Raw genomic sequence first — 27,719 nt, 5'->3', positions numbered from 1 at the left:
TCCTTGCTCTACATTCACCAACTGCATACTAAGAACTCAATAAATTGCACTGAAAAGGAGGAAGAGGACTATTATGGATTCAAAGACACTTAAAAGACATTATTTACCAAATGCAGTGTGTTGTCTGCAGTTGGCTCCTGGTTCAAACAAGCCAACCACCGACCACAAAAAGATTTTTGGGATGACGAGGGAAAGGTGAACAAGGACTTGGTATCAGATGACATTAAGGAATCACTGTTCATTTTGTTGAGTGTGATAACGGGATGGTGGATAGATATATATAAATAGATAGAGAGAGAGAGCTACCCATTTAGGTATTAACAGGTTAAATGATAAGTTGTTTGGGAGTTGCTTTAAAATACTCCAGAGAAAAAAATAATATATGGGTGTTGTGTACATGACAGTTTCATCACACTGTTGTATGATGAGACATACAAGTTGTCTCAACTTGTGTATTTGAAATTTTCCATAAAACTTAATGAAAACCTCACAAACTACAAAGGAGTTGAGGGTTGGAGGGTGTCAGCACGGTCTGGCTTGAGCCTTGCCTTCGAGCATCCAAGCCAGTGGCTGGGAAGAGAAACCTTTGTCCACAGGGAAGGTGATGGTGCTATGCGATGCAGAAGATGACTCCAAGCCAGTAACAGCTAATTTTCTGCCATGTCACTAAAACAAAATACAATACACAGACGTCCGTCCAGATTCAACTCAATACCTACTACGGACCTTAAGTCACATTTCATCCCCACCCTCAGTCTTTGGTGCAGCTTACAAAGGGGATGCACTGCTGTACTTCGTGGCCAATTTTGCAGACACAAATAACATACTTTTACAGCAAGAAGAAAAGTATGAGCAGCAGTAAAAGCTAATTTTTTAAGCTTTGGACACCAAGGTTCACATTCTACCTAATTTCAAGGAAACAATGATTTTTATCCCTTAGAACGTTTCTGAGGGATACAGGGTTGATTCTTTTTCTCTTTTCTAATTTATTTATTTATTTTTGGCTGCATTGGGTCTTTGTTGCTGGGCGCAGGCTTCCTCTAGTTGCGGCGAGCGGGGTCTACTCTTCGTTGCAGTGCGTGGGCTTCTCATTGCGGTGGTTTCTCTTGTTGTGGAGCATGGTCTCTAGGCGCGCGGGCTTCAGTAGTTGTGGCGTGTGGGTTCAGTAGTTGTGGCGCATGGGCCTAGTTGCTCTGCAGCATGTGGGATCTTCCCGGACCAGGGTTCAAAGCCGTGTCCCCTGCATTGGCAGGTGGATTCTTTTTTTTTTTTTTTTTAATTTTTATTTATTTATTTATTTATTTATTTTTGGCTGTGTTGGGTCTTCGTTTCTGTGCGAGGGCTTCCTCTAGTTGCGGCGAGCGGGGGCCACTCTTCATCGCGGTGCGCGGGCCTCTCACTATCGCGGCCTCTCTTGTTACGGAGCACAGGCTCTAGAGCGCAGGCTCAGTAGTTGTGGCGCATGGGCTTAGTTGCTCCGCGGCATGTGGGATCTTCCCAGACCAGGGCTCGAACCCGTGTCCCCTGCATTAGCAGGCAGATTCTCAACCACTGCGCCACCAGGGAAGCCCCGGCAGGTGGATTCTTAACCACTGCGCCACCAGGGAAGTCCCCAGGGTCGATTCTTAATCTTGAACTAAAGTACCACCATCTGCGGTCCAGCAGAATACAAACGTGTGATACGGGACAGGACAAGCTCCTCAGCCAAACTCCAGACAGCCATGGTGACAAGGGCCCCAAACAGAACCCTACTCGGCGTCCGAGTTACCAAATAAGAACACAGGGATGGTCCAGAAATCAGCTCATTCAAGTCCCTCATTTTAGAGATGGGGAAAAACGAGGCCAGAGGCAGGTCAGGCAACCAATACAAAGCCAGGACTAGAACACCAGCCTTCTGACCCTGAGACCAATACAATTTTCTTTCTTAGGACTATCTTGAGACAAATGCATTATGTTACTTGAATAGGAAAGAAAAAGACCAGCCTAGCATTTCTGCTACGAAATGGTAAAGAACCAAATAGGCAATATGAAAAATTTCAGTGTTAAAAACTCCTTGACTATAAAAAGTGCTTGGTTTGAGCAAATATTTTTGGCTTTTTAAAATGGGGGATCAGAAAAGGAAAAAAAAAAAGAAAGAAAAGAAAGAAAAAAAACCACAGGAGAAAGGAAAAAGAAAATGAAACAAATTTGTGTCTGGCTAAACAGTAACATGCAATTAAAATGATGGATGCCTTTGTGCCAGAGGCTGAGTTTGAAACAAGCTGCTGGAAGAAGGGCAGCCCTGAAAATAAATTGCCAAATTACTTTTTGTTGCCAGATTGCAGATTCCCCCTCCGTGTAATTCTGAAAGGAAATAACTCCATATAAATAAATATGCAACGAATTCCCAGGAAACCCAGCCAAGAAACATGAACAGAAAGAACTAATTTCGGGTGGACGACTGCCCCCACCCATCCTGCAACTTAGGAACACGACTAAATTTGCAAAGTAAGGCATGTCAGTGCTACTTCACATACTTCCCTAAATTACTAGGTTCTATAATGACCATTCCCCTTTTCTCTGTGGAGCCCTTCACAGCTCTGAAACTTCTGGGTGTCACAACACACCCCGTGATGCAGTGGCTGAAGGCAGGGACTCTGGGGTCAGCGTGGCAGGGATCTGAGTCCCAGCTCTGGTACCCAGCTTAGGCCAAGATTGGTGTCAGGAAACATCGTACCTGGTAGGGCTGTTTGAGGATTACATGAAATGAAATGATGAATTTAACAGGGCTTGGCCCCAGGGTTCACCCATAGGGCAGGTCCGTGGATGCAGATGGCCTCATCCTAGGTAGCATATCACTCCCAGAAGATGAGCTTCACAGAGGTGGAGTGACCGGGGAGTGTTATGAGATGAACTGTATCCCCCCAAAATTCATATTTTGAAGACCTAACCCCCCAATGCTTCCAAATGTGGCTATAATTGGAGACAGAGGTAATTAAACAGGTAATTAAGTTAAAATGAGTTCATTAGAGCGGACCCTATCCTATGACTGGTGTCCTTATAAAGAGAGAGATTAGGTCACACACACAGACAACAAGAATGCACACAGAAAAGACCATCTGAAGACAGAGGGAGAAGGGGCAGCAAGAGAGCGGCCATCTACAAGCCAAGGAGAGAGGCCTCAGAGAACACTGACTCTGCCAGCACCTTAATCTTGGAATTCCAGCCTCCAGAACTGTGAGAAGACAGATTTCTGTTGTTGAAGCCACCTAGACCATGGTCCTTTGTTACAGCATCCTGATCTGACTCGTACCGGGAGGAACACAGCTTCAAGTTAGGACCAGTTTTGAATCGGGCTCCACCACTCAGAGCCAGCATGACCCCCACTAAGCCACTTAACCTTCCCAAGCCTGTTTCCGGCCTGTGAAATGGACATACCACAGCACCCATCCCACCAAGCAACGGTGAGGGTGGGATGAAAACATACGCAGAGGATCCCATCCAGCATGGTCACGGCTGTGCCTAGGACCTTGCACCAAGCCCTGGGAACTTCCCACCATGTCCCTCTAGGGATCCAGAGCCTGTGCTGGGTGGCAGCCCGTAGACACTCTGCACGGCACTCCCCGGGAGCTGATGGTGAGACGTGTCCCCAGCAGCCTGGATACTCCTCGAGCCACAGCCCAGTCTTAGATCCCAAATTCCTCAAGTCCCACCCCTGGCTGGGATTCCATAAGGATGAACAATGAACACAGCTAGCAAATTAGCCTGCATTTTAGCACTTTTAGTGATCACACCAACCGCTAAGGCACAGAATTTCAGGGCTTAATTTACTTGGCTCTGTGTGCATAGAAGATTTTCAAAAAAGGTTAACGAGTGGAAAAGCACATAAAACTTTTAACCTTGTCTCTGGTGAGCTTGGCTGTTAGGGTCATAAAACTATAACTGAGGCACCACCGTCCATGCACCTGATGGAGGGGTATACAAACAAAGCTGTCTTTTTATAGGTGGCCTTTGATTTTTTCATTCTTTTCTCTCTTTTTCCTTTGGTGAGTCAGTAGTCTTAAAAAAGTCTCCTGCCAGAAGAAGGCAGAGAATGACACATTCAGAAGAAGAAAAGGAGGGTGTGATGCCTACAGCCTCTCCATAGGTTTGGATCTGTAGAGATAGCACTGTCAAGATTATTTCCCTGAGGTATGTGGTTTGTGGTTCGTGTGAGCTACAGTGAGAAGAATCTCGACTGCAAGTTCACCACACAGAATGTGAGCCTTGCCTTACCCATGAACTAAAGAGAAAATGTTCCAATCATATATGCATTTTCAAAAGCAACAGCTGAGGACTTCCCTGGTGGCTCAGTGGTTAAGAATCCACCTGCCAATGCAGGAGACACGGGTTTGAGCCCTGGTCAGGGAAGGGAAGATCCCACATGCCGCGGAGCAACTAAGCCCATGCACCACAATTACTGAGCCTGTGCTCTAGAGCCCGCGAGCCACAACTACCGAGCCCATGTGCCACAACTACTGAAGCCCGTACGCCTAGAGCCTGTGCTCTGCAACAAGAGAAGCCACCACAATGAGAAGCCCGCACACTGCAATGAAGAGTAGCCCCCGCTCGCCACAACTAGAGAAAGCCTGCGCGCAGCAATGAAGACCCAATGCAGCCAAAAATAAATAAATTAATCAATAAATAAATTTATTTAAAAAAAAGCAACAGCTGAACACCAAGCAAGGTAAAAGCATTAACTAGTATTATGGAATGTTACTTTAAAGTAGAAGACACAAATAGGAAATTATTTACAGAACTAAACACCTAGGTACAAATGTAGTAACTCCTCATCATTTCTAACTGCTATGGATTGGTCATAACCCCAACTTCCCCCAGTTCAAACAGAACTAATTCGCCTGGGATGGCTTCACACACAAGAGGAGACCTCAGCACCCCAGGACTTCAAATCCATGTCAAAAGGTATTCCTACAAGACTGCCTCTAATCCAGGCATTGAACCCCAACCCCCATACCTTCTCAGGGACCTAGGGAATGTAAAAGTAGGAGGAAACTGTATGGGGTTATGCAGGTGCCACCCATTCCAGGGGGTTCCTGCTGGATGGTGCACACAAGTGAATGGGGGTCAGTCACCACACAGATCTAGTCAGCTGCTTGGAATTCAGACTGTGCCATCAGACTTCCAGTTTTTCAAGAAAGCTACAAAATTCGTATTTCTTTATGTGAAATGTGGGAATTTTTTAAAGCCTTGTACAGACCTCTAGTCTACTTTCTAATTGGAACATGACATACACAGACAAAACTGCACAGGTCACAGGTGTACAACTCTAGGAATTATCAGAAGTGACCATAGCTATGCAACCACCACCCACGTCAAAATACAGAAAGATCCCAGCCTCCTGGAAGTCGCTGTGTGCCTCTTCCCAATTTCCCTCCCTCCCTCCCTCCCTAAGGGGCTACAGATTGGCTGCATCTGTCTTGAAGTTCTATATGTAAATGGAGCATGTACTCTTTTACAGCCAGGTGGGACGTGGGGCCATGTCCCTGCACTCCACAGATCTTGATGGTCGAACAAAGGCACGCAAGTGGCACTTCACAGCCCTAAGTGGCTGGGAAATGAGGCCCAAGTGAATGCGCCTTTGTGGATTCACTCACAGCTGAGAAAGACCTGGACTCACCAGGGGAGGAGCCCGAGATAAGAAGTACCAGGTGTGGGTGGAGTGGGACGGTCAAAGTCACAAAAGGGGGGGGGTCTGTTCCCGAAGCAAAAGGACAGAGGACAAAAGGACAGGGGAGGTGGCAGGTGCCAGGGGGAGGAAGCCAAAGTTCAGAGCCACCGACAAGGCAGAAAGTAAGCATGTCTGCAGAGCCCACAGCCGGGGGCAACTGGGACCAGCCGCAGTGCCCACGGAGACGGCATTTTCCCCAGAGGACACCAAACAGGCTGAATTCCTGGCAGGAGGAGAAATCAACAAAGATTACCTAGTGCGCTCTTTCTTTAAAAACTCTTTTTCAGGGTCAATTTCAATAAATGCGAAGTAAACATAATAGTACAGTAAACACCTGTCACTCAGCCTTAACAATGATCAACATTCTATGTCATCTTTTCCTCTACTCCTTCCTTCCCCCGTCCTCCATTAATTTTCTCACACTTCTTTTGCGGGGATGGTGGTACATTTACTTACATCTAAATGTGCAAATCTGAGCCGTTCCCTTCTGACAGATGGCAACATTTGTGTAACCTACACCCCTGTACCATTCAGCACATTCCTCTCGCCCCAGATCCTGGGTGCCCCTTCCCAGCCAATCCCTGGCCGTCCCCACTCCCTCAGAAGCAACACCTATTCTGAATTGTTTCTTCCCCAGATTAGTTTTGCCAGTTCTGAAACCGCACAGAAATGGAATCATCCAGAGGGTACTCTTTTGTGTAAGGCTTACTTCACTAGGCATAATGCCTGTGAATACAGAAAGACGAGTTTTAAAATTCACTTTGGGCCATGCAGTATAGACATGTCTTCATCACCCTTCTCATGCCATCTTCTGTGGATAAACTATAATGCTTTGAGACAAACGTTTGAGATAAAAATAACCTGCACTGGGGTTCAGAGCCATGGTTTTCAATGAATTACTCAAACCCTGCTTTCTTCCCTGGGTCCCATGTTCTAGATACAGTTTCTGCACCTAAAATGTGCAGCCACAGCCATCCCAGAGCTCTGGCCTGCAGTGTCCTCTGAGAAGCAGGGTGGACCATTGGGGTTTTTTTCCCCTGGCTCTTGCCCTGGCTCTTCCTCCTTAAGCGAGAAAACTGGGTAAAAGTGGGTAAAAGCAGGTAAAACCTGCAGCTTTCTCTGCCAATGCAAAAGACACATCTTCTCACTAAATAGCAGTTACCTGAGGAAGGAGATGCATCCTTGACTCAGTCTTGTATCCACCTGGCCCCTAGTGTGGTTCTGTGCCAATAGGAGGCCCTCAATAAGTGCCCGTGTTTCTTGTTATTCACTCTTCCTTGAAGATATCGAGGAACCACCCAGGTTTGGGAGGCAACAGAGCAGAGAGGCAAGAGCTCAGGCTGCCTTCCTTTGCTCACGTATACAATGGTGACAGGAACCCTAGCACCTGTGCTCGGGGACTGTGCAGGCTGACCCAGCCCAGAGCCTGGCCAAGAACAAGCTTCTACAAGTCTCTGGCTGGCAGCATCTGTTCCTCTCCATCTTGGCCTCACAGCTGGCCCCATGGATGTGACTTGCACTGAAACTCTTACCACACTCCTCTCCAGGTGTCTGACCCACTGGGCCCTCACACTGGCCTCAACTAAAATACAGCCAGGAGTGAATCCAGGCTTTATGGCACCTTAAAGTTTATACCATTTGGCGGTCCTCTTAAAGAAACAAAATGCAAAAAAAAAAAACCTTACATTTGCAAACTTTAAAAAAACCAAGGACCCAGCAAGCACAGTACTAGGGCCCCTTCCCACTGCCCCTCTACCCCCAGGTTCTCAACCCCGCCAACCTGCCATGCACAAAATGGGGGGATCACAGCTTGGCTTCCCATCTATCCCACTCCTAAATCCAGCCACCAAATCCATTGGATTCCATGTCCTCAGACTCCATTGCATCTGCCCCTCTGTCCATGGCCAACACCACCCTAGTTCAGACCCGCAATACAGCTAACAGCCTTAGTCTGACTGTCTACCTTCAACCACCCCAGAGCCAAACTCCAAGCGTCCAGTGGTCCTAGCCTCCCTTCCCATCTCCCCCGCTTCAGCATCCCCTGAGCTGCATTCTGTTTCCCAGACACATCTTCCTTGTACCCTCCTCAGCAAGGCTGGTCACGCTGTTCTTCCACCTGGACGGCCAATCCTCCATCACTCAATGTCAAAATCAACCCCGCAGCCACCTCCCCTGAAGCCCTCCCCGATGGTAATCCACCTCTCCCTCCAACGAACCCCCGCAAGGCTTCAGCCGTCCGGCTCTGATGGTGCCCAAGCCATTCTGCCTGCGATTAAGGCGATCTGAGAAGCAAAATGAGGTGGCAGAGTTCCCAAGGGTCAAAAGAGCAAATACACCTTTCTGGGCTCAGCCACCTTCCCAGCCAGATGGGGACGATGACACTGCACTGCTGAGTAGTGAGGACCACGGCAAGGATTAAGTGAGATGAAGACTGAGAACGCACGTGAAGACCCGACGTTCTCAGCAGGATATCAAAACCTGTGGCCAACCCTGGTTCTGTTATGAGCCATAAATTCCTAGTAATGGGCCTTCTCACACAACAGCCATTTCAGACGTTCCTATACTAGGGAGCAGCTGCTCCCTAGGCTGCAAAGATAAGATTTCTCCTTCCCCTGGCAAGGTCCAGATTGCCCCAAGCTTTTCTTCAAATATAAGAGGGAGTAGAGTGTAAAGATTAAGAACACGTTTTACCACAATTTAAAAAAAAAAAAAAAAAGCATACAGAGCATGATCGAATTTTTGTTGAAAGAAACTTCTTTATCCATCCTTAGCAAAAAGGTGGTAGGGACACCACCAAAATATCATGAAGTGGTGATGTCTTACTGGAGGTATTACATGATTTTGATTTTGTACGTTTTAATCGATAATTCCTAAAAATTCTAAAATAAATAGGTGTGCTTTAATTTTTTAAAAAAGTACAGGGCTTCCCTGGTGGCACAGTGGTTAAGAATCCGCCTGTCAATGCAGGGGACACGGGTTCGAGCCCTGGTCTGGGAAGATCCCACAGGCCGCAGAGCAACTAAGCCCGTGAGCCACAACTACTGAGCCTGCGCTCTAGAGCCCGCGAGCCACAACTTCTGAAGCCCGCGCGCCCAGAGCCCGTGCTCTGCAATAAGAGAAGCCACCGCAGTGAGAAGCCCGCACACCGCAACCAAGAGTAGCCCCTGCTCGCTGCAACTAGAGGAAGCCCACGCACAGCAACAAAGACCCAATGCAGCCAAAGATAAATAAATAAATTCAAAAAACTAAATAAAATTTTTTAAAAGTACAGAACTAGTATGACAGCGTAACATTTCTTTTTTATAAAACCAATATTTTTCTCACCGTTTTTCCCTTTTTTTCTTCCTATTCAAGCAACTAGGCTGCTCTGTTCTCACTGCTCCAGGAAAGGTATGTTATAATCAAAACCAGAAAATTAAGATTAAAAAAACAAAGATGAAGACCATGGATGCTGGAACCACACTTCCCAGGTCCACCACATTCTAGTGGCAAGGCCATGGAGGGGACATTAAACTGTCCTGCACCTGTTTCCTCATCTGTGCAACAGGGCAGTGGCTACCTTGTAAACTTTTCGTGAGAATTAACTGAGTTTAAGTATACGAGAAGCGCTCAGAACTATGTCTGGCACATAGTAAGCTCCACTTTTGTAAGAAATCTTCTAGTTGGGATTCCCTCTACCTTTCAGGAGTTCTTAAGACTCATTCCTCAACATTTCTATGATCCTGGAACATTAGCTGGCTTCTGATACTAGACATATAATCCTCTACTGGACCTCTGACACTAGTGAGAAATCTGTAACAAAACTGACCACTCCAACTAAGCCGAGACCTTTCACTGTAGAATCCACCCCCTCCCCCACTGATTCTGTTCTGCAGTCCTTGTGGGGTACCTCTGGAGGTTTCTGCTCCTGGAGCTACATCATAGTTTGTTCTTTTGCTGTAGATTAATTCTGTCTTGAATTTTGTTTTTGTCCTTCAACTTCAACTTCATAGGTTGAGCTCATACCTCTAATCTCTAAAGATCAAGGTCAAGAGCAGCAAGAGCAGACACCAGCAGGACAGCGGAGGGACCAAGAGCATTTAAGTGCTGTGTGTGCTCTAGCATGTTGCTTAACCTCTCTGTGCCTCATCTCTTTCTCTGTATGATGAGAATGTTAATAGGAACTATCTAATGCATAGTGTTGTGAGGAGTCAATGAGTTAAGCCAGTAAAGTGCTTAAATCATAAGGTAAATGGTCAATATATTTTGAAAACATTATGCTGCGTGAAAGCCAGACACAAAAGGCCACACATTGTATATGATTCCACTTACCTGAAACACCTCGAGTTGGCAAATCCAGAGACAGAAAACAGATTAGTGGTTGCCAGAGGCTGGGAAGAGGGGAGAATGGAGAATGACTGACTGCTTAATGGATCCAGGGGTCACGAAAACGCTCTGGAGCTAGATAGTAATGATGGCTGCCTAACACTGTGAATGTACGAAATGATTAAACTTTGTTGTTATTTGTATTTCACCAAAAGAAAAAGAAAAACATTTGCAAAACAAGAAGTCAGTAATGTTATTTATTACTCAAATTACTACACGAATAACTACTATGACATGAAATGTACTAGGTCCCATGCAAGGCACGATGCCCTGCAGCTTCCCAGGCAGGAGAGGGAATGCGACACAGGAGGAGCAGGGTGGGTGGGAGGGGCAGGGGCCCAGGACAAGCTTCACAAACATGGTCGCATCTGAGATGGGTCCTCAAAGATGACTGGACTCTTACGAGATAAAGAATCAGCCAAGAAGAAAGGGCATACACAGCAAAGGTACACAGGCGAGAAGTGAAGTGTGAGGAGTGAGGGTGTGGCAGCTCAAGCACCACTACGGTGACAGCCCTGGGGAAGAACTGGGGAGAAGTGAACTTAGAGCCCGAAAAGGGCTTAAGGTGTGGTCCTGTCATTTACTAGGTGTGGGACACTGGGCAGAAACCTTGCTGCTGAACTTTCGATAAAACTGGAATGCCCACAATTCTGTCAAAGAGGTGCTACGAGTAGGATTACGTTAAGCCACGAAAGGCGAAAGCTCCATCTCAACCTAAAACACTACACAAACGTAAAGAACGTGACCCTGCAGAGCACTGGTTCTCCAACTTGGCTGCACGTGGCACCACATTCTGATGACGGGGGCCCTCCCCCCATGCCCAGTGATCCTGGTGTAGAGTCGCAGGTGTGCGCCAGCAGAGCCAGGAAGTAAAGCAACGACAAGGTGAAGGCTGGAACGTGATACACAGCCCACCTGAGTATCCAGACGATGTGGAGGCCTGGAACCATGGTGGGGTTGTGGGGGGGGGCATCTTTTAACCTTGACATCCTTAGCACGCTGACCCTGGGCTACCAAGCAAAGCTGTGGGCCAGGAGATGTGCAGGACAATTCAAGGACAATCCCACACCCCACACCAAATGAGCTCCTTAGAGGCAGGGCCCACATTTTTGATCATTTCATATTCCTCACATGGTACCTTACACACACTAGATGATCTCTCTGTTTCTGTATTTTGGTCTTGCGTTTTGCTGTGTTTTTGTTTTGTGTTGTTTTAAAATTTTTACTTTATATTGGAGTACAGGTGATTTACAATGTTGCGTTAGTTTCAGGTGTTCAGCAAAGTGATTTAGTTATACCTATATCTGTTCTTTTTCAGATTCTACTTCCCACATAGGTTATTACAGAGTATTGAGTAGAGTTCCCTGTGCTATACAGTAGGTCCTTGTTGATTATCTATTTTATATATAGTAGTGCGTATATGTTAATCCCAACCTCTTAATTTATCCCTCCCCCCCTTCCCCCTCTGGTAACCATAAGTTTGTTTTGTTTTCTAAGTCTGAGTCTGTTTCTGTTTTGTAAATAAGTTCATTTGTATCATTTTTTATTGTTGTTTTTAATGAATAAATGAAATAGCTGGAATAAAACAGGTCTTGTCAGTAAACAGAATGAACTGCTGCTCTCCGGAAAGCTCATCTATGTGGAAGTGCTCATCCCCTGAAGTGAGTTAGTAAGATAAATGACACATTACAGTAATCCAAGTACAGGTAATTCTTCTTTTCCTTTCAGAAGACAGCACGTAATTTTTGCATTTTTCTTCGGGAGCCTCTTTAATGAAGAGGAACTATCTGCCACAGCTTTTAGAACAAAGCTAAAAGCTTCTGGACTTCAAAGCAAAATACATCCTATGTAGAATACTGAAGCATCCTGAACAAACAATTTTGACCTTGGATTCCCCGCTCTCCCATTGAAACATCCCACATCCAGATCCCCTCTTCTCACTCTCTCCCTCGAATACCCACGGGATCTGCCACTGCCAGCCTGTGTGCGAGAACCGGGGCCAGTCCCAAGCCAGCCTGGGCCCCTCCCTGGACTCTGACCGGCCACTGTCGCTGCCACCTAATACAGACTGCCACTCACTGGGCAGGTGGCTTGGGCCCCAGCAAACAGGAGCAATCAAAGGACTACAGCCAGAGAAATGCTGTGGAAGGGGCTGCCAGCGTGCACTGCAGGTTAATAACTAACCCGCAGGAGCCTTTACAGTGTATTGGGCTTTCCTGGGTGAAGCCCATGGCCATTTCACCGGCAGGCAATGTTGCTTCTGGGCCAGGGGAGAACCACGGCTTGCTTTCGGAAGAGGGAGGGGGGCCTCGGAGAAGCGAACAGGCCTGCTGCTGTCACTGGGCCACTGAGAGCAGGAGCCAGGAGGGCTGCGTGCAGGAAACTGCGCTTATTACATGCTAATTACTGCTCATTTGCCTCAGGTGAGCAGCAGCTGGCTGCACGTTCCCAGGCAGGTAGGGAAGACCTGCCATCCCAGAATGAGGCTCTGGACCATGAGGCTTTCAAGCGCTCCTTTAGGGGTAAAACTCAGTGGTTCCCGCTGCCCTACCGTCTGCCCCGTCTCCCTTCTCTCTGCAGTGTTCATTGACTCTGCTCCTTAAAATGTCTGCTGGCACCTCTGGCCAGGAGATGGATGGAAAGGGCTCACTAGGGGCCTACGGGAGAATGTAAAGGAACCCAAACAGGAGTAAGCTACAGAAAAAGAGAATCTCAAGGTCAAGGGAGACATTCAGAACTATAGTCATGGGGGCTTCCCTGGTGGCGCAGTGGTTGAGAATCTGGGCACACGGGTTCGAGCCCTGGTCTGGGAGGATCCCACGCCGCGGAGCGGCTGGGCCCGTGAGCCACAATTACTGAGCCTGCGCGTCTGGAGCCTGTGCTCCGCGACGGGAGAGGCCGCGACCGTAAGAGGCCCGCGCACCGCGATGAGGAGTGGCCCCCGCTCGCCGCAACTGGAGAAGGCCCTCGCGCAGAAACGAAGACCCAACACAGCCAAAAATAGATAGATAAATAAATAAATAAGTTTATTAAAAAAAAAAAAAACTACAGTCATGGAGCTGATGAAGAAACAGAAGAAAAACAAAAGACTCTTTTAATCAAATTACTGAAAACATTCCAACGATGAGGAATATGGACCTTTTCAAAAAAGCAACATCCAATGAAAGATAGGAGGATAACAGGGCTCACAGGCAAGGGCTGAACAAGGAGCAGGACTCTTGGAAGTATTATTTCCAGCCTCAGTGCCTTTGCATGTGCTGACCTGGCCACCAGGAAAGCTGTTCTCCACTTGTCCTCAGAACTCAAAGCTTTCTCTCTGAAATCTTCTGGTTGCGCATTTTCCCCTCCCAGTCCTCCCACCTTAGCCCTTCCTTTAAGCTTACTTAAAACTCCTTAGGACACTTTTCATACCAGGTGTAATGACCTGTCTCCTCTCAAGCTTCTGGAGGGCAAGGAACCTATCTTATTGTTCTCTGTGTGCCCTGAGTCAGATGCTTTAAATAATGCCTGTACCAACTGTACCCCAAGGTAACCAAATATTGAGGATGCCATCAAGGAAGTCCAGAGAGTGGGAAACTCTAGGACAGATGGCCCAGCTTCTTCAACAAATAAATGGAGAAAAAGGAGGGGAGAAGGGAAAACTCTAGACTAAGAGCTTTAGAGAAATGGTGAGACAGGGAAAAATGAGATAATGTTGGTCAAAGGACACAAACTTTCAGTTTTAAGATAAGTAAGTTCTGGGGATCTAAATGACAGCATGATGATGATAGTTCATTATAATGTAGAGTATCCTTGAAATCTGCTAAGATACACACACGAAGAAATGGTGACTGGTGAGGTGACAGATATGTTAATTAGCTCGATGCACAGTAACCATTTCGCAATGCAAACGTATATCAAATCACCATGCTTTACGTCTCAAATATATACCATTTTTATTTGTCAATTATGCCTCAATAGAGCAAGGAAAAAATAACATTTAAAAAAATTCTTAAAGAGCTTTAGATAGAATATCAACCAAATACAATGAAAGGACCTTGTGACAACCAAATAAGAAAATCTGAACACTGACTATATACCTGAGACTAAAAAAAAATTGTTAATTATTTTTAGGTGGTTTTTTTTAATGGTTTTTATTCATCAATTTGATAATATGGTGTATCACATTGATTGATTTGCGTACATTGAAGAATCCTTGCATCCCTGGGATAAATCCCACTTGATCATGGTGTATGATCCTTTTAATGTGTTGTTGGATTCTGTTTGTTAGTATTTTGTTGAGGATTTTTGCATCTATATTCATCAGTGATATTGCAGTTGCTTGTAGTAGTCTCTTAGGATGCTTTGTATTTCTGCAGTGTCTGTTGTAACTTCTCCTTTTTCATTTCTAATTTTATTGATCTGAGTCCTCTCCCTCTTTTTCTTGATGAGTCTGGCTAATGGTTTATCAATTTTGTTTATCTTCTCAAAGAACCAGCTTTTAGTTTTCTTGATCTTTGCTATTGTTTTCTTTGTTTCTATTTCATTTATTTCTGCTCTGATCTTTATGATTTCTTTCCTTCTGCTAACTTTGGGTTTTGTTTGTTCTTCTTTCTCTAGTTCCTTTAGGTGTAAGGTCAGATTGTTTACTTGAGATTTTTCTTATTTCTTTTTTTTTTTTTTTTAATTTTTATTTATTTATTTATTCACTTTTGGCTGTGTTGGGTCTTCGTTTCTGTGCGAGGGCTTCCTCCAGCTGTGGCAAGTGGGGGCCACTCTTCATCGCGGTGCACGGGCCTCTCACCATCGCGGCCTCTCCCGTTGCGAAGCACAGGCTCCAGACGTGCAGGCCCAGTAGCCGTGGCTCACGGGCCCAGTCGCTCCACGGCATGTGGGATCCTCCCAGACCAGGGCTCGAACCCATGTCTCCTGCATTGGCAGGCAGACTCTCAACCACTGCGCCACCAGGGAAGCCCTCTTATTTCTTGAGGTAGGCTTGTATAGCTATAAATTTCCCTCTTAGAACTGCTTATGCTGCATCCCATAGGTTTTGGATCGTCGTGTTTTCATTGTCATTTGTCTCTAGGTATTTTCTGATTTCCTCTTTGATTTTTTCAGTGATCTCTTGGTTATTTAGTAACGTATTGTTTAGCCTCCATGTGTTTGTGTTTTTTACGTTTTTTTCCCTGTAATTCATTTCTAATCTCATAGCGGTGTGGTCAGAAAAGATGCTTGATATGATTTCAATTTTCTTAAATTTACTGAGGCTTGATTTGTGACCCAAGATGTGATCTATCCTGGAGAATGTTCCGTGCGCACTTGAGAAGAAAGTGTAATCTGCTGTTTTTGGATGGAATGTCCTATAAATATCAATTAAATCTATCTGGTCTATTGTGTCATTTAAAGCTTCTGTTTCCTTATTTATTTTCATTTTGGATGATCTGTCCATTGGTGTAAGTGAGGTGTTAAAGTCCCCCACTACTATTGTGTTACTGTCGATTTCCTTTTTTATAGCTGCTAGCAGTTGCCTTATGTATTGACGTGCTCCTATGTTGGGTGCATATATATTTATAATTGTTATATCTTCTTCTTGGATTGATCCCTTGATCATTATGTAGTGTCCTTCCTTGTCTCTTGTAACATTCTTTATTTTAAAGTCTATTTTATCTGATATGAGTATTGCTACTCCAGCTTTCTCTTGATTTCCATTTGCATGGAATATCTTTTTCCATCCCCTCACTTTCAGTCTGTATGTGTCCCTAGGTCTGAAGTGGGTCTCCTGTAGACAGCATATATATGGGTCTTGTTTTTGTATCCATTCAGCAAGCCTGTGTCTTTTGGTTGGAGCATTTAATCCATTCACGTTTAAGGTAATTATCGATATGTATGTTCCTATTACCATTTTCTTAATTGTTTTGGGTTTGTTTTTGTAGGTCCTTTTCTTCTCTTGTGTTTCCCAGTTAGAGAAGTTCCTTTAGCATTTGTTGTAGAGCTGGTTTGGTGGTGCTGAATTCTCTTAGCTTTTGCTTGTCTGTAAAGCTTTTGATTTCTCCATCGAATCTGAATGAGATCCTTGCCAGGTAGAGTAATCTTGGTTGCAGGTTCTTCTCTTTCATCACTTTAAGTATACCATGCCACTCCCTTCTGGCTTGTAGAGTTTCTGCTGAGAAATCAGCTGTTAACCTTATGGGAGTTCCCTTGTATGTTATTTGTCATTTTTCCCTTGCTGCTTTCAATAATTTTTCTTTGTCTTTAATTTTTGCCAATTTGATTACTATGTGTCTCAGCATGTTTCTCCTTGGATTTATCCTGTATGGGACTTGCTGCGCTTCCTGGACTTGGGTGGCTATCTCCTTTCCCATGTTAGAGAAGTTTTCGACTATTATCTCTTCAAATATTTTCTCTGGTCCTTTATCTCTCTCTTCTCCTTCTGGGACCCCTATAATGCGAATGTTGTTGCATTTAATGTTGTCCCAGAGGTCTTTTAGGCTGTCTTCATTTCTTTTCATTCTTTTTTCTTTAGTCTGTTCCACAGCAGTGAATTCCACCATTCTGTCTTCCAAGTCACTTATCCGTTCTTCTGCCTCAGTTATTCTGCTATTGATTCCTTCTAGTGTAGTTTTCATTTCAGTTATTGTATTGTTCATCTCTGTTTGTCATTTAATTCTTTTAGGTCTTTGTTAAACATTTCTTGCATCTTCTCGATCTTTGCCTCCATTCTTTTTCCGAGGTCCTGGATCATCTTCACTATCATTATTCTGAATTCTTTTTCTGGAAGGTTGCCTATCTCCACTTCATTTAATTGTTTTTCTGGGGTTTTATCTTGTTCCTTCATCTGGTACAGAGCCCTCTGCCTTTTCATCTTGTCTATCTTTCTGTGAATGTGGTTTTTGTTCCACAGGCTGCAGGATTGTAGTTCTTCTTGCTTCTGCTGTCTGCCCTCTCTAGGTGTTTTAATAATACGGTGACTATTTAAAAAAAACACAGCCCTTATCTTTTAGATAATTGGGACTTTGTTTTGGAATTTGTTTTAAAAGAATTGGGAAGTAACAGAGGTGAAGATACAGATGAAAAGAAAGGGGCCACATTAATAAAAGATGAAGCTTAACAATGGGTACTTGGATAATGTTCATTATATGATGGGTACTTGGGGTTCTCTGTGCTTTTGACTGCATTTAAAATTTCAATTAATAAAAACTGGCGGAAAAAAAGTAGGCAGAATTGAATGAATACCACAGATGCTGCAACTGCTCACCAAAAGCCACCAGCAGCAACAGACTTCAGCTCATTCACAGCAAAATGGAAGACAAAACGTTAATTCCTGCTTCGTGAGGAAAGGCCCGCAAGGGGGGCTTACAGAGAAGTGTTCTCCTTTGTTCCACTGAGGTGACCTCGGAAGAGGAAGTGGGTATAGGAGACAATCTCATCAAGGCCAGCAGGCAGTGAGCTGAACGTGATGAGAAAAATACAACGCAACTAAAAAACAGGCAAACATCATAGAACAAGGCATACCAGGAGGAAATATGTTCATGGTTCATAACACAGGCAAAGATACTCCACCCCATCAACAACTGGGGAAAAGTGAAGGCCACAATGAGTTCCTACTAACTCCCACGAGATTGCTAAAATAAAACAGAAAAGCTGTCCAATGCCAAGGGCTGAAGAACAGATTAGCAGACGCTTTTATGTGCTGCTCGGACTCTGGAGAAAGCAATTTCGCATGATCTTAACAGGCCCTGCCCGCCACCCTCCCAGCCACTGGTACACACCCAGGAGAGACACTTGCGAGCACATGTGCACCAGGAAGACCAATTCCAGAAGGTTCAAAGCAGCATTTTTTTCTAACAGCTCCAAACTGAAAACATCCCAAATGTCCACCGACAAAGGATAACTATATTCTGGTATATTCATGCAGCGCAGCAAGAACTACAGTTACCTCATCGATATGGATGAATCTCTCACAGACACAGTATTGAGTGAAAAATCCATTTACTATAAAGTTCACTAACATGCAGGACTAACAATAATCATTTAGGGAAACACACATATGAGGCAAACTCATCAAAAAAGGGATGAGAGACAAACTTCAGGAGAGCAGGAGGGAGGGGAAGGTCACTGGGGAGGAGCATGGGGGGCCACTAACAGCACTGGCGATGCTCTTTGTTCTTAAGCTGGGTGGTGGGTACCCGGATGTTCACCGTATTATTTTTCTTTAGAACTAGTCATGTTACAGATACTCTTTTATATTTGTATTTCGTCATTAAAAGATGTAAAGAATGACTGGACAGAGGACCTGCCAACATTGAGCAACTCAGACAAAAGACCAGACAACTGGGAGGATGAGTCCAGGGACTTCCCTGGTGGTCCAGTGGGTAAGACTCTGCGTTCCCAATGCAGGGGGCCCAGGTTCGATCCCTGGTCGGGGAACTAGATCCTGCACGCATGCCGCAACTAAGAGTCGCATGCTGCAACGAAGATCCCAAGCGCTGCAACTAAGACCTGGCACAGCCAAAATAAATAAAATAAAATAAAATGAGCCCCAGGCGAGTGGGTGCCAGAATGCCAAGAACAAAACTCCCAAGGAGAGGGCTGGGGACATCCAAGTCTCTGACGGCAGTGCCACTGGTGAACAGGCAAGGCCCGGATGTGCAGAAAAGTCTGAAACTTGGATGAATGGGTCAACAAAATGTGGCATATCCATACATTGGAATACTATTCAGCCTTATAAAGGAAGGAAATTCTGATACATGTTACGACATGGATGGACTTGAAGACATTATGCCAAGTGAAAGAAGCCAGACACAAAGAAACAAGTACTGTATGATTCCACTTATAGGAGGTACTAAGAGTAGTCAAATTCATAGAGACAGAAAGCAGACTAGAGGTTACCAGGGGCTATGGGGAAAGAGGAATGGGGACTTCGTGTTAATGGGCACTGAGTTTTAATTTGGGATGATGAAAACATTCTGGAGATGGATAGTGGTGATGGCTGCACAACAATGTCAATGTACTCAATGCCACTGAACTGCACACCTAAAAATGGTTAAAATGGTAAATTTTATGCTACTTACATATTACCACAATTTTTAAAAATCCGTAACTCAAGGAAGGTGCAGCTGAGCAAGCAAACTGGTAGGATAAAGGAGAGGTGCCATCAGGCCTACCTCAACCCCCTTGAGCACACGTAAGGTAGGACACGGATAACAACAGCATTCAGACGGGAAACGGGCATGGAAGAGACACCACAGAGCCGAGGGATGCCGACCCTGCAGGCACCCGGGGAGCCAGTCCACGTCCTCCCAGCCGGGCCAGCTGCCTGGGCAATCCCACCCCTGGGACCAGGCTCAGTGCTGGGAAACAAAGATGCTCCGGATGATGCCACCGCTGGCACAGGGCCCTGGGGAGGTCACCCTCCAGGTCTCAACTTCAAGCAGGAAATTCTGGGCACTCAGCCAACTATGACTTTGGGGAAAAGAACCTGCAAAAATTGCTGAGAAATGGTAGACAGAACCCAAATGCCAGAGATGCTGAAAAGCAAAAAGTTTCAGGAAAGACAGGGCGGTTTATGGCATGAAATTCTGACCCATCAAATTACAAAGGATTCTGACCTTCCCCAAGAGTTCCAAGGAGCACACCTTTCAAACAGGAAAGCCAGGTGTGCACCGCATGGGCTGGGGGAAGAGCAGTGGAGGACGAGTCAGGAAACCTAGATTCGATTCTGGCTCCACCACACTTACAGCTGGCCCAGGACCAACTGCTCCCTGAGACCGTGTGCGTAAAGAGGATAATAACACCTTCCCGGATGGTGGCAATTAAGAGAAGTAACACAGATTCTGCAAGCCTGGGGGGGTAGGCATGCCTAACAGGTAAGATACCAGGTGCTTTGCATATCAACCTTCAACCTCAAGAGACAGGTAGAGACAGGTATTACTACACACACACACACACACACACACACACACACACACACACACACACACAGAGCATGAGGGGCTAATTTAAGTAATCCAGAATAAGCACAACAAGAGGGCACCAAACTGGGTGAGAAGTATGTCTGGAAGGCTCGGATAGGAGGAAGAAAATTTAAGAAAATTTAAAAAGGATACACAAGGATGCACACCATGTTTAGAAACATGTATGCAAAAGCGCAAAGATTGAAGGGAACAGCGAAACCAACCAGTTGCTATGCAGCAGGATGGGAATATGTAAAATGCTTTTCTTTGTGATAATTTTAGTGTTGTTCTATCAAACACTTTTTAAAAATGTAGCCTACTTCCAACCTCAGTGTTGAAGAACTATGGGCCTCAAACCAGAATGCACTCTGGGCGAAACTACACTCACTGAATATGACTACAGGTGTGAATCCGATGTCTGGAAACCCCAAGTGGCCTGGAAAGGAGGACACCCTTCTGAGGCTCAGGGTCCGCACCCACCTCGGGGCCTCTGGGGCAGGCTCAGAACCCCCCCGCTCCCACCCCTCGCATGCCCAGCCCTGGGTCAGAGGACACAAACCATCTGCCGGCAGACTATCCGAGCTCGAAGCTAGAGTCTGCCTTTGCTACGTGACACGGGCAAGTTTCTTATCCAGCCTGCTAAGCCCTGATTCTCCCCCTCACAAATCAGGGCTAACAACAGTAACCATCAAAAGAGGTTCTGTGAGGGTCCAACAAAACAGTCACCTAAGCAATTAGCACAGGACCGACACACAGTGGCCCCTGGCTCTTACTGGCCTGAGACCCTCCTCTGTGCTTCACAGGTTCCTCACTTACTCCTTCAAGACTCAGGGACATAGCTGGAGCTCATAATCCTCCCCGACCCCAAGGAGCCCCAAGTCCAGCAAGTGGGGTTTTCTGGCTCCCATCCTCCATGCGTCTGCACCTGCTGTTTCCTCTGCCCCAACGCCTCTGACCAAATCTAACAGCTGAACTCCCAGGCAACCTTCGGGACAACTCGATGTCACTTTGGGCATCAAACCTTCTCCAAATCCACTCCACAGTTCAATCGCTCACCCCCCGTACTACCTCATGTGGGGTTCCGAGTTATCTAGTATATTTACACTGTCTCCCCTTCTAGACTGGGACTCTCTCATCCCTCCTGTACCCCTCCCGAACGCTTCACACAGGGTAAGTGCTCTATGCCAACTGAAGAAAACAAGTGGGCAAACAAAAACATTTTGGAAAACAAAAATAAACCAGAAATTAAAATCAAGTGGGACTAGTGAGATACATCCAGCTGCAGAGAGAAGCCAAAGAGGTTGCAGAAGGAGATGAAGGGGCCCTAGGGCAGAGGGGGCACACCTGGGATGCTGCAAGTTCACCCACCCGCCTCTGCCAGATCAGCCCCAGCTGGTAACAGAGCCTGGGCATCCCTGGGCAGGCGAGAGTGGTCACCACCCCAAAGCAGGTGTTCAGAACACAAGCCCTCAGATGCAAGGGGACTTTGAGGCCCCATCAACAGGACGTTAACCTGCCAGAGAGCAGAGGTGATTGGTGGCGAAGGGCTCCAGGGATGGGGAGCCCTCTTCTTAGCCAGGCAGTAGGGGGCACACAGCTCAGACGGCCACAGGGGGCTCCCCGCCCCAGCTACGGTCCCAGGGACTGTAAAGGGGGGAAAAGGGTCCCACCCTAAAGAGACACAAACTTGGGGTCTAGGTCCCGATTCATTTGTGCTGAAGGGGTGGGGAAAGAGACTTTACTTTCATCAACCCATGTAAAGTCGTCACTTAAAATAAGATTCATATCTAAAAACATAGAGAAAAGTACAGATGGACACACACCACAATTTTAAAAGTGGTTATTATCTCTGATGTGATTTTAGATCTTTTTAACTTCTCTTGCTTCTCTATATTTTCTAATCTTTCTGCTGCCAACATGTTCTCCTGTGAAATGCAAGTGGGGGAGGAAAGCACATGCCAACCTGAAGAAAAACACCAAGATGAATCAGCAGCTGACCCTGCCCGCAGGCAGCTGCCACGGCCCGAGGAGGAAACCCGAGTGCAAAGAACCAGATTCCTGCAGGAGAAACGCTCACAGGCAGCGTGGAGGAGGCTGGCAACAGGAGTCAGGCAGCGGAGAAGGACGGGACACGTGTTTTGAGGACAAACTGTGGGCGGAGGATTTCTGTGGTGAAGGAGTGGATTTTTTTCTAAGTCCCTATGCAAGAATGTAAGGGAAAGTTCTGCCTCCCAGTACCCGTGCCCCCAACCTTTTGCTATTTCAGAATTAAACAGACCTGTGCCTTCATCCACACCAGTGCACTAGCGACAGAATTCAATGAGATTATGCACGTGAAAGTGCTTAGCAAGTTAATATTTGTTCAGTCCTGGCCCAGCGCAGGGTCATGTTACTGGCACTGGAGAGGCTGGCAGACTCCCCCTCCCTGCATATTAACACCAACAATCCAGCAAGTGGGGAACCAGAGTTAGAGATCACACCTCTATCCCACTTGGGAAGGATGTTCACCATCCACCTCTCTGGCCCACTCCCTTCCTTCGCCAGCAGCCCTACTTTTAAAACAAAGGTATTTTAAAAAAATACACAAACCCATGACCCACACAGTTATCCAAAGCTCCCCACGGTCTCATTCACGGTCTGGGGGGGTTGGAGATGGGGGCAGGGTAAGCCCTGGAGGGCCACCTTGAGCCAATACCTTCCCTCAGGAGCAGGAAAAAGCAAGCCACCCAGAGGTCTGGGATAAGGCAGGGTGTCCATGGCAAACAGAACCTTGGGAGAGGATGGAAATGAGGAGCTGCCTTCTCCTATTTCCTAGGGCCTTATGTAGTTCCCCATTTCGTCCCACCACTGAGGGTGAAGATACCCCTGCCCTCCAAGCTACATTCCACTACTCAGTCCCCCCACATTCAATCAAGCCCCACCCCCAGCCCCGCCAAACGGCACTGGGCTCTGTTTAGGCTTCCTGGCACCGCTTTTTTTTTTTTTTTTTGGGGGGGGGTGCACACTGCACATGTTGCGGGATCTTAGTTCCCCGACCAGAGATCGAACCGGGGCCCTTGGCAGTAAAAACGTGGAGTCCTAACCACTGGACCACCAGGGAATTCCCAGCTTTTTTTTTTTCTTTAATGTTCATTTCTAGAAAACTTCCCAATCACTTTTCACAGGTCAAAGAGGAGGCACTGAGATGTGTGTAAGATTACAACCTACTAGCAACCCTTCAGCACCCTGCTGTTTCCTGAGGCTTTTCATATCCTTTTTGTCATGTAATCATCCCATTTTAAACACCAGAAAATCGAGATTCAAGTAGCCCAGGGCTGCACAGCCCAGCTGCCAAGACTCAAACATGCATCTTCCTACCCTGAAACTCCCGGTGCTTGCCCTGTACCATACAAGTCACTGCTGAGCTCCAGGGACAGTGAAAGCAACTGCACCAAATGCAATACTGGCCAACGGGCCGTGCCCTCCAAGGCATGGGGGTGGGGGGTGCTAACCAGCCAGCCACACACCCTCCCAGCTTTCCACACAGAGCTGCTGGAAGACTGCGCACGCAGGGGAGGGGGGCGACGGGGCTGAGCAACAGCCGCGCGAGCAAAAGCGATGCCAGGGCTTTAGTCAACAGAGAGCTAATATGAGTCAACAGTGGGTACCGCTGCCAAGCACACTGATGGGATCTTCAGCTGCATTAATAGAAGGGGAGAGTCTCAGGCAGGCCGAGGGAGTCCTGCCTGCTCTGACCAGACCACACCTGAGGGTTGGGCAGGGCAGGGCTGGGCTACGGACACAGGGGCACCTTCCAAGGCAGCGCCAGGGTTTCTGAAGAGGAGTGGCTCAGGGTGGCACTCTGGTCTGTAGGGTGGAAGCTGGGTTTGGACAGCAAGCCCACTCCAGACTGCACATTACCGATGGATTTTTTTTTAAAAAAGATCCTGACTATCCACAGCAAAGGTTAAGAACACGCAGGCATGCCAGGGGACGAGGCCCACCACCTGGGGGAGGGGGCCCCAGGCCCTGTCATTTGCTTCCTCCTTTGTTATATATAACAGCTGGGTCGTGGCTTGACCAAGAAGTGGCCCTGACACAACAGGTAATCTAAAAATGGGGAATTCCCTGGTGGTCCAATGGTTAGGACTCGGGCTTTCACTGCCGTGAACCTGGGTTCAAACCTGGGTTCGATCCCTGGTCGGGGAACTAAGATCCTACAAGCCGCTCAGTGTGGCCAAAAAATAAATATAAAAAAAATTTTTTTTTTTTTTAAATGCACAAGGGACACTGGATTTGACATCCTAGAGCCTCAAGTGTCAAAGTCTCTGGGAAGTCCTCCCAATTCATCCACCAGCACCCTGTCCGGTGAGCCTGTCGTATCACTCAGCATCACTTAACAATAAAAAGATGCTCTGCTACACGTGTTTCCCAAGAGCCTCAAGGCCACCTCTCATTCACCTTTGGGTCCAGAGTCCAGCATTTGGCACACTGGAGACGCCCAATAAATGGCGACAACTGAAAACCGAGGTGCCCCAGCACGATCACAGTGGGGGTGTTGTGTTCGAGGCAATTCTGGAACATAGACATCCTGACTAGGGCTAATAAAACGGCTTATGACAATGCATAACCACTGTTAGTATACTGAGCGACGAATTCTTGACGCTACCACCACCAGAGGGTTTTAATTACAAAAGAGTTATAGTTAGCCTGGCAAGTGTACTTCGTGCCCGTGCAAGTGACTGGAGACAGACAATCCAGCTTAGGGAGATGGCGGTCAAAGGTAAATCCTGTGCGCCACGCAGCAAAGCAACCCCGGGGCCCAGGAAGCGGTAAAAATCCAGGAACGCAGGAGACGAGAATAATGACCAGTGGGACTAAATGCCAAAAAGGACAGCATAAAAAGTGAGCTTGTTGAAATGGGCTGAGAAGGAGCACACATGCTACAGATTCATGGGGAGCTGGTCGCCTGGAGCTCACCCTGTAACTCTGAGAATTAAATACAGGAACTAAAACTATGATCTGGGAAGATGAGCATAGGAGACTGTGTGATGCAGTTCTAATGCCTAATAAATCTTGAAATCGATGAACCGTGCTCACTGGTTATTCTTCTCCATCTTTCCTCCCCAAGCAAGGGCTCACATGACAAAAGCCAGCATTTGCTCTGGATTTGCCTTTGGACGGGGTATATATACATATGCGTGTCTGTATAAATAAAATTGGGAGTTCACTAAATAACATCTTAAAGCATCAAAAAATCTGCCATTATAAGAAAACCTGGTGAATTCTTTTGTCAAGTAGCCTTTAAGAAAGTGAAGAAACCTTTTAGGATGCAAAATCCCCCTCCCCTCACACTGGGCCAGGGTTCCACCAGCTGTGGTTAAGTCAGCATTCCCGTCCCAACCTGTTCATTTGGGTACCTGTTTGGGTCTATTCACTACGCATGCATCTTACTGGGTTTGCATTCTTCATCCCAGAAACACCGCTTAAGCCTGTCGCACAAACCTGACAGAAGCAGTACATTTTATAAACGAATCATCCCCGGGGAACAGACAAGGAAACCATCAGCAATGAGCGTTGTCAAAGTTCCAAACCAGAGCATTCCTTTCCCAGATCCGAGATGCAGAATACGCCACATCCTCTCCACACACCAGCTGCCTGCTCCAGAAGCAACCCACTCACCTCACCACTGGCTCCCCCCACCCCGCCCCTCCCGGCCCCTTCAGGCCTCCTCTCCCAGCTGAATAAAAGCTGGAGAGACCCGTCTTGGGGAAGCAATAACATTTTAATACTACTGTAAAGACAACTGTTCTAAGCACTGGAATGTTGGCTCCTTTTCCATGAATAAAAAGGCCCCCAAAGGGTATTATCATAACAAAATGATATCCTATGGAGAGCACCAGGAACCACAAAAATAAAATCGCCATAAACTGATACTGTCTCAAAATTAAACCTACACAAGGAAACGTTAAACCCCAGGCCAGGCAGGCTCTCATTTTCCCATCTACAACCCTTACAATAGTCCCAGTTCTCTCATGACGTCCAATTTCCCCCACCCGAGGAGGCCTAAATGCTTTCTTTCGAAGTCCCGGTATGTTATTTTTTTCCCTTGAAACCCTCGAGATGCTCTGTAACATTCATCTAAAGCTCAATCGTTGCTGTGTCCTCGGTCACACCCAAAGATTCCCAAAGGCACCGTCTGCCGCAGCGCCGGGTGCACAGCAGGCGCCCCACTAATGTGCGGATTTGATTTGATCAGATCTGGCCCCTTCGGCTAGAAAGACACGTTGGTAGCCAGACGCCCAGGCGGGGACAGCAGCGCCAGCCTAGCTCTCTGCCGGAGGGAGCGGGGTGCAACCACCTGTGGGCGGGTGGCCGGGGCTCAGGCCGCGGCGCAGCTGCCCTGGAGTGCCTCCGCGGCTCCACGCACAGACCCCGGGGAAAGTCCGGCGCCCCAGGCCCGAGAGCACCCCGGGGCCGACTCCCAGCGCCCCAGAAGGGGCTCTGCCGGTGCAAAGTTGGCCTGGTCCGCGAGAATCCATTCTAGAGTTAGCTCCCAAGTCGCCCAGCCGCCTGTGAGGCAGCGAGCCAGAGGGGCTCTTTAGGATGGGACCGGGTTGCGGGGGCGGGGTGGAGCACCGAGATGGGAACAGAAGAGAGCAGAAGTGGTCCCCCGACTCGCTCCCAAACTTGGGGCACCTGCCGGCCAGCAGGCGAGGGGGATTCTTCGCCTTGCCGTCCCACCAAGGCCTGGTGGCGAGTTTGTCGGGGCAAGCGGACCACCCCATGGCAGCCCCGCATTGCTTTGAGATTTTCTAACCAATAATCCAGCACCGAGAAGGCCGATGCAGGAACCTGGAGGATAGAAGGGGAACACCAGTCACCCGCGCCAGGGGGCGGGGACTTGGGACTCTGGGGCGCGGGCCACGGATGGGGCCCCGGAAGAGAGCAGGACGGGGTGGTCCGAGAGGGAACCAGAACTAGGAGTGCTCGCAGAAGGGGGAGGGGATCCCGGAGAGGTACAAGGGGAGCGCCCCAGAGGGAAGCATCGGGGGAAGGGAGCTACCCCAAGGGCCGCGGGGTGCCAGTGTCCCGGACCGGCCCCGTCACTCACCGGCAGGTCCACGCTCACTTCGGTCCCGTCGAGCAGGAAGACGCGGCAGTAGAGGGTGGCCTTGGAGGCCCCGGCGGCGGAGATGTGCACGGCCGCGCAGCCCATGAGCAGGGGCCCGCCGCCGGCCGGGAACACGCTGCCCCCGGGCGCGGCGGGCAGCGTGGACACGGCGGCGGCGGCCGGGCCCCCCCGCGGACCCCCGTCGCGCTCGTCCCCCAGGCCGGCGGCCCCGCGCCCTGCCGCGCCCCGCGCGTAGCGCTGCATGGAGCGGCGGCCAAAGGTCCGGCGCAGGAACCGCAGCATCCTGGCTGGGGGCGTCCCCTGCCTCCGCCCCCTGCGCCGCCGCCGCTGCGCCGCCGCCCAGGAGCGCCCCGCGACGCCGTCAGTGCAGGCGGCCGCCCGCGCCGCCTCCCGCCGGCTGCGGACCGGGGCTCGCTCCCGCCGAGGACGAGGCCGCGCTTCGGCTGCCTGCGGGGCGCGCCGGCCCGGCCAGCGCCGGCTGCGAGTGGCCGCGGGCGGGAGGGCGCGCTCGGGGCGGCCCGGGAGCTGTCCCGCCGCCGCCTCCGCCGCCACGCGCCCTGCCGGGCCGGCGGCTTGCACTCGCTGCCAAGGAGCCGCTCCC

General features: G+C 48.0%; 1 protein-coding gene across 3 annotated transcripts in view; it reads right to left on the bottom strand.

Annotated features, from left to right (window-relative positions):
* Positions 1-27,405, bottom strand: part of EPB41L4B (erythrocyte membrane protein band 4.1 like 4B) — a 139,553-nt gene extending 112,148 nt beyond the window's left edge. For all 3 annotated transcript variants that reach the window (XM_061201062.1, XM_061201061.1, XM_061201063.1), the window contains exon 1: positions 27,098-27,405. In XM_061201062.1, coding sequence (XP_061057045.1) covers positions 27,098-27,400 — 303 coding nt within the window. In that variant the 5' untranslated portion in view covers positions 27,401-27,405. The remainder of the gene's footprint in view (positions 1-27,097) is intronic.
* Positions 27,406-27,719: the final 314 nt, after the last annotated feature.

This window comes from Eubalaena glacialis, chromosome 9 (assembly GCF_028564815.1).
Source record: "Eubalaena glacialis isolate mEubGla1 chromosome 9, mEubGla1.1.hap2.+ XY, whole genome shotgun sequence".
Lineage (NCBI taxonomy): Eukaryota > Metazoa > Chordata > Mammalia > Artiodactyla > Balaenidae > Eubalaena > Eubalaena glacialis.
This window is presented reverse-complemented; position numbering and strand designations above follow the sequence as displayed.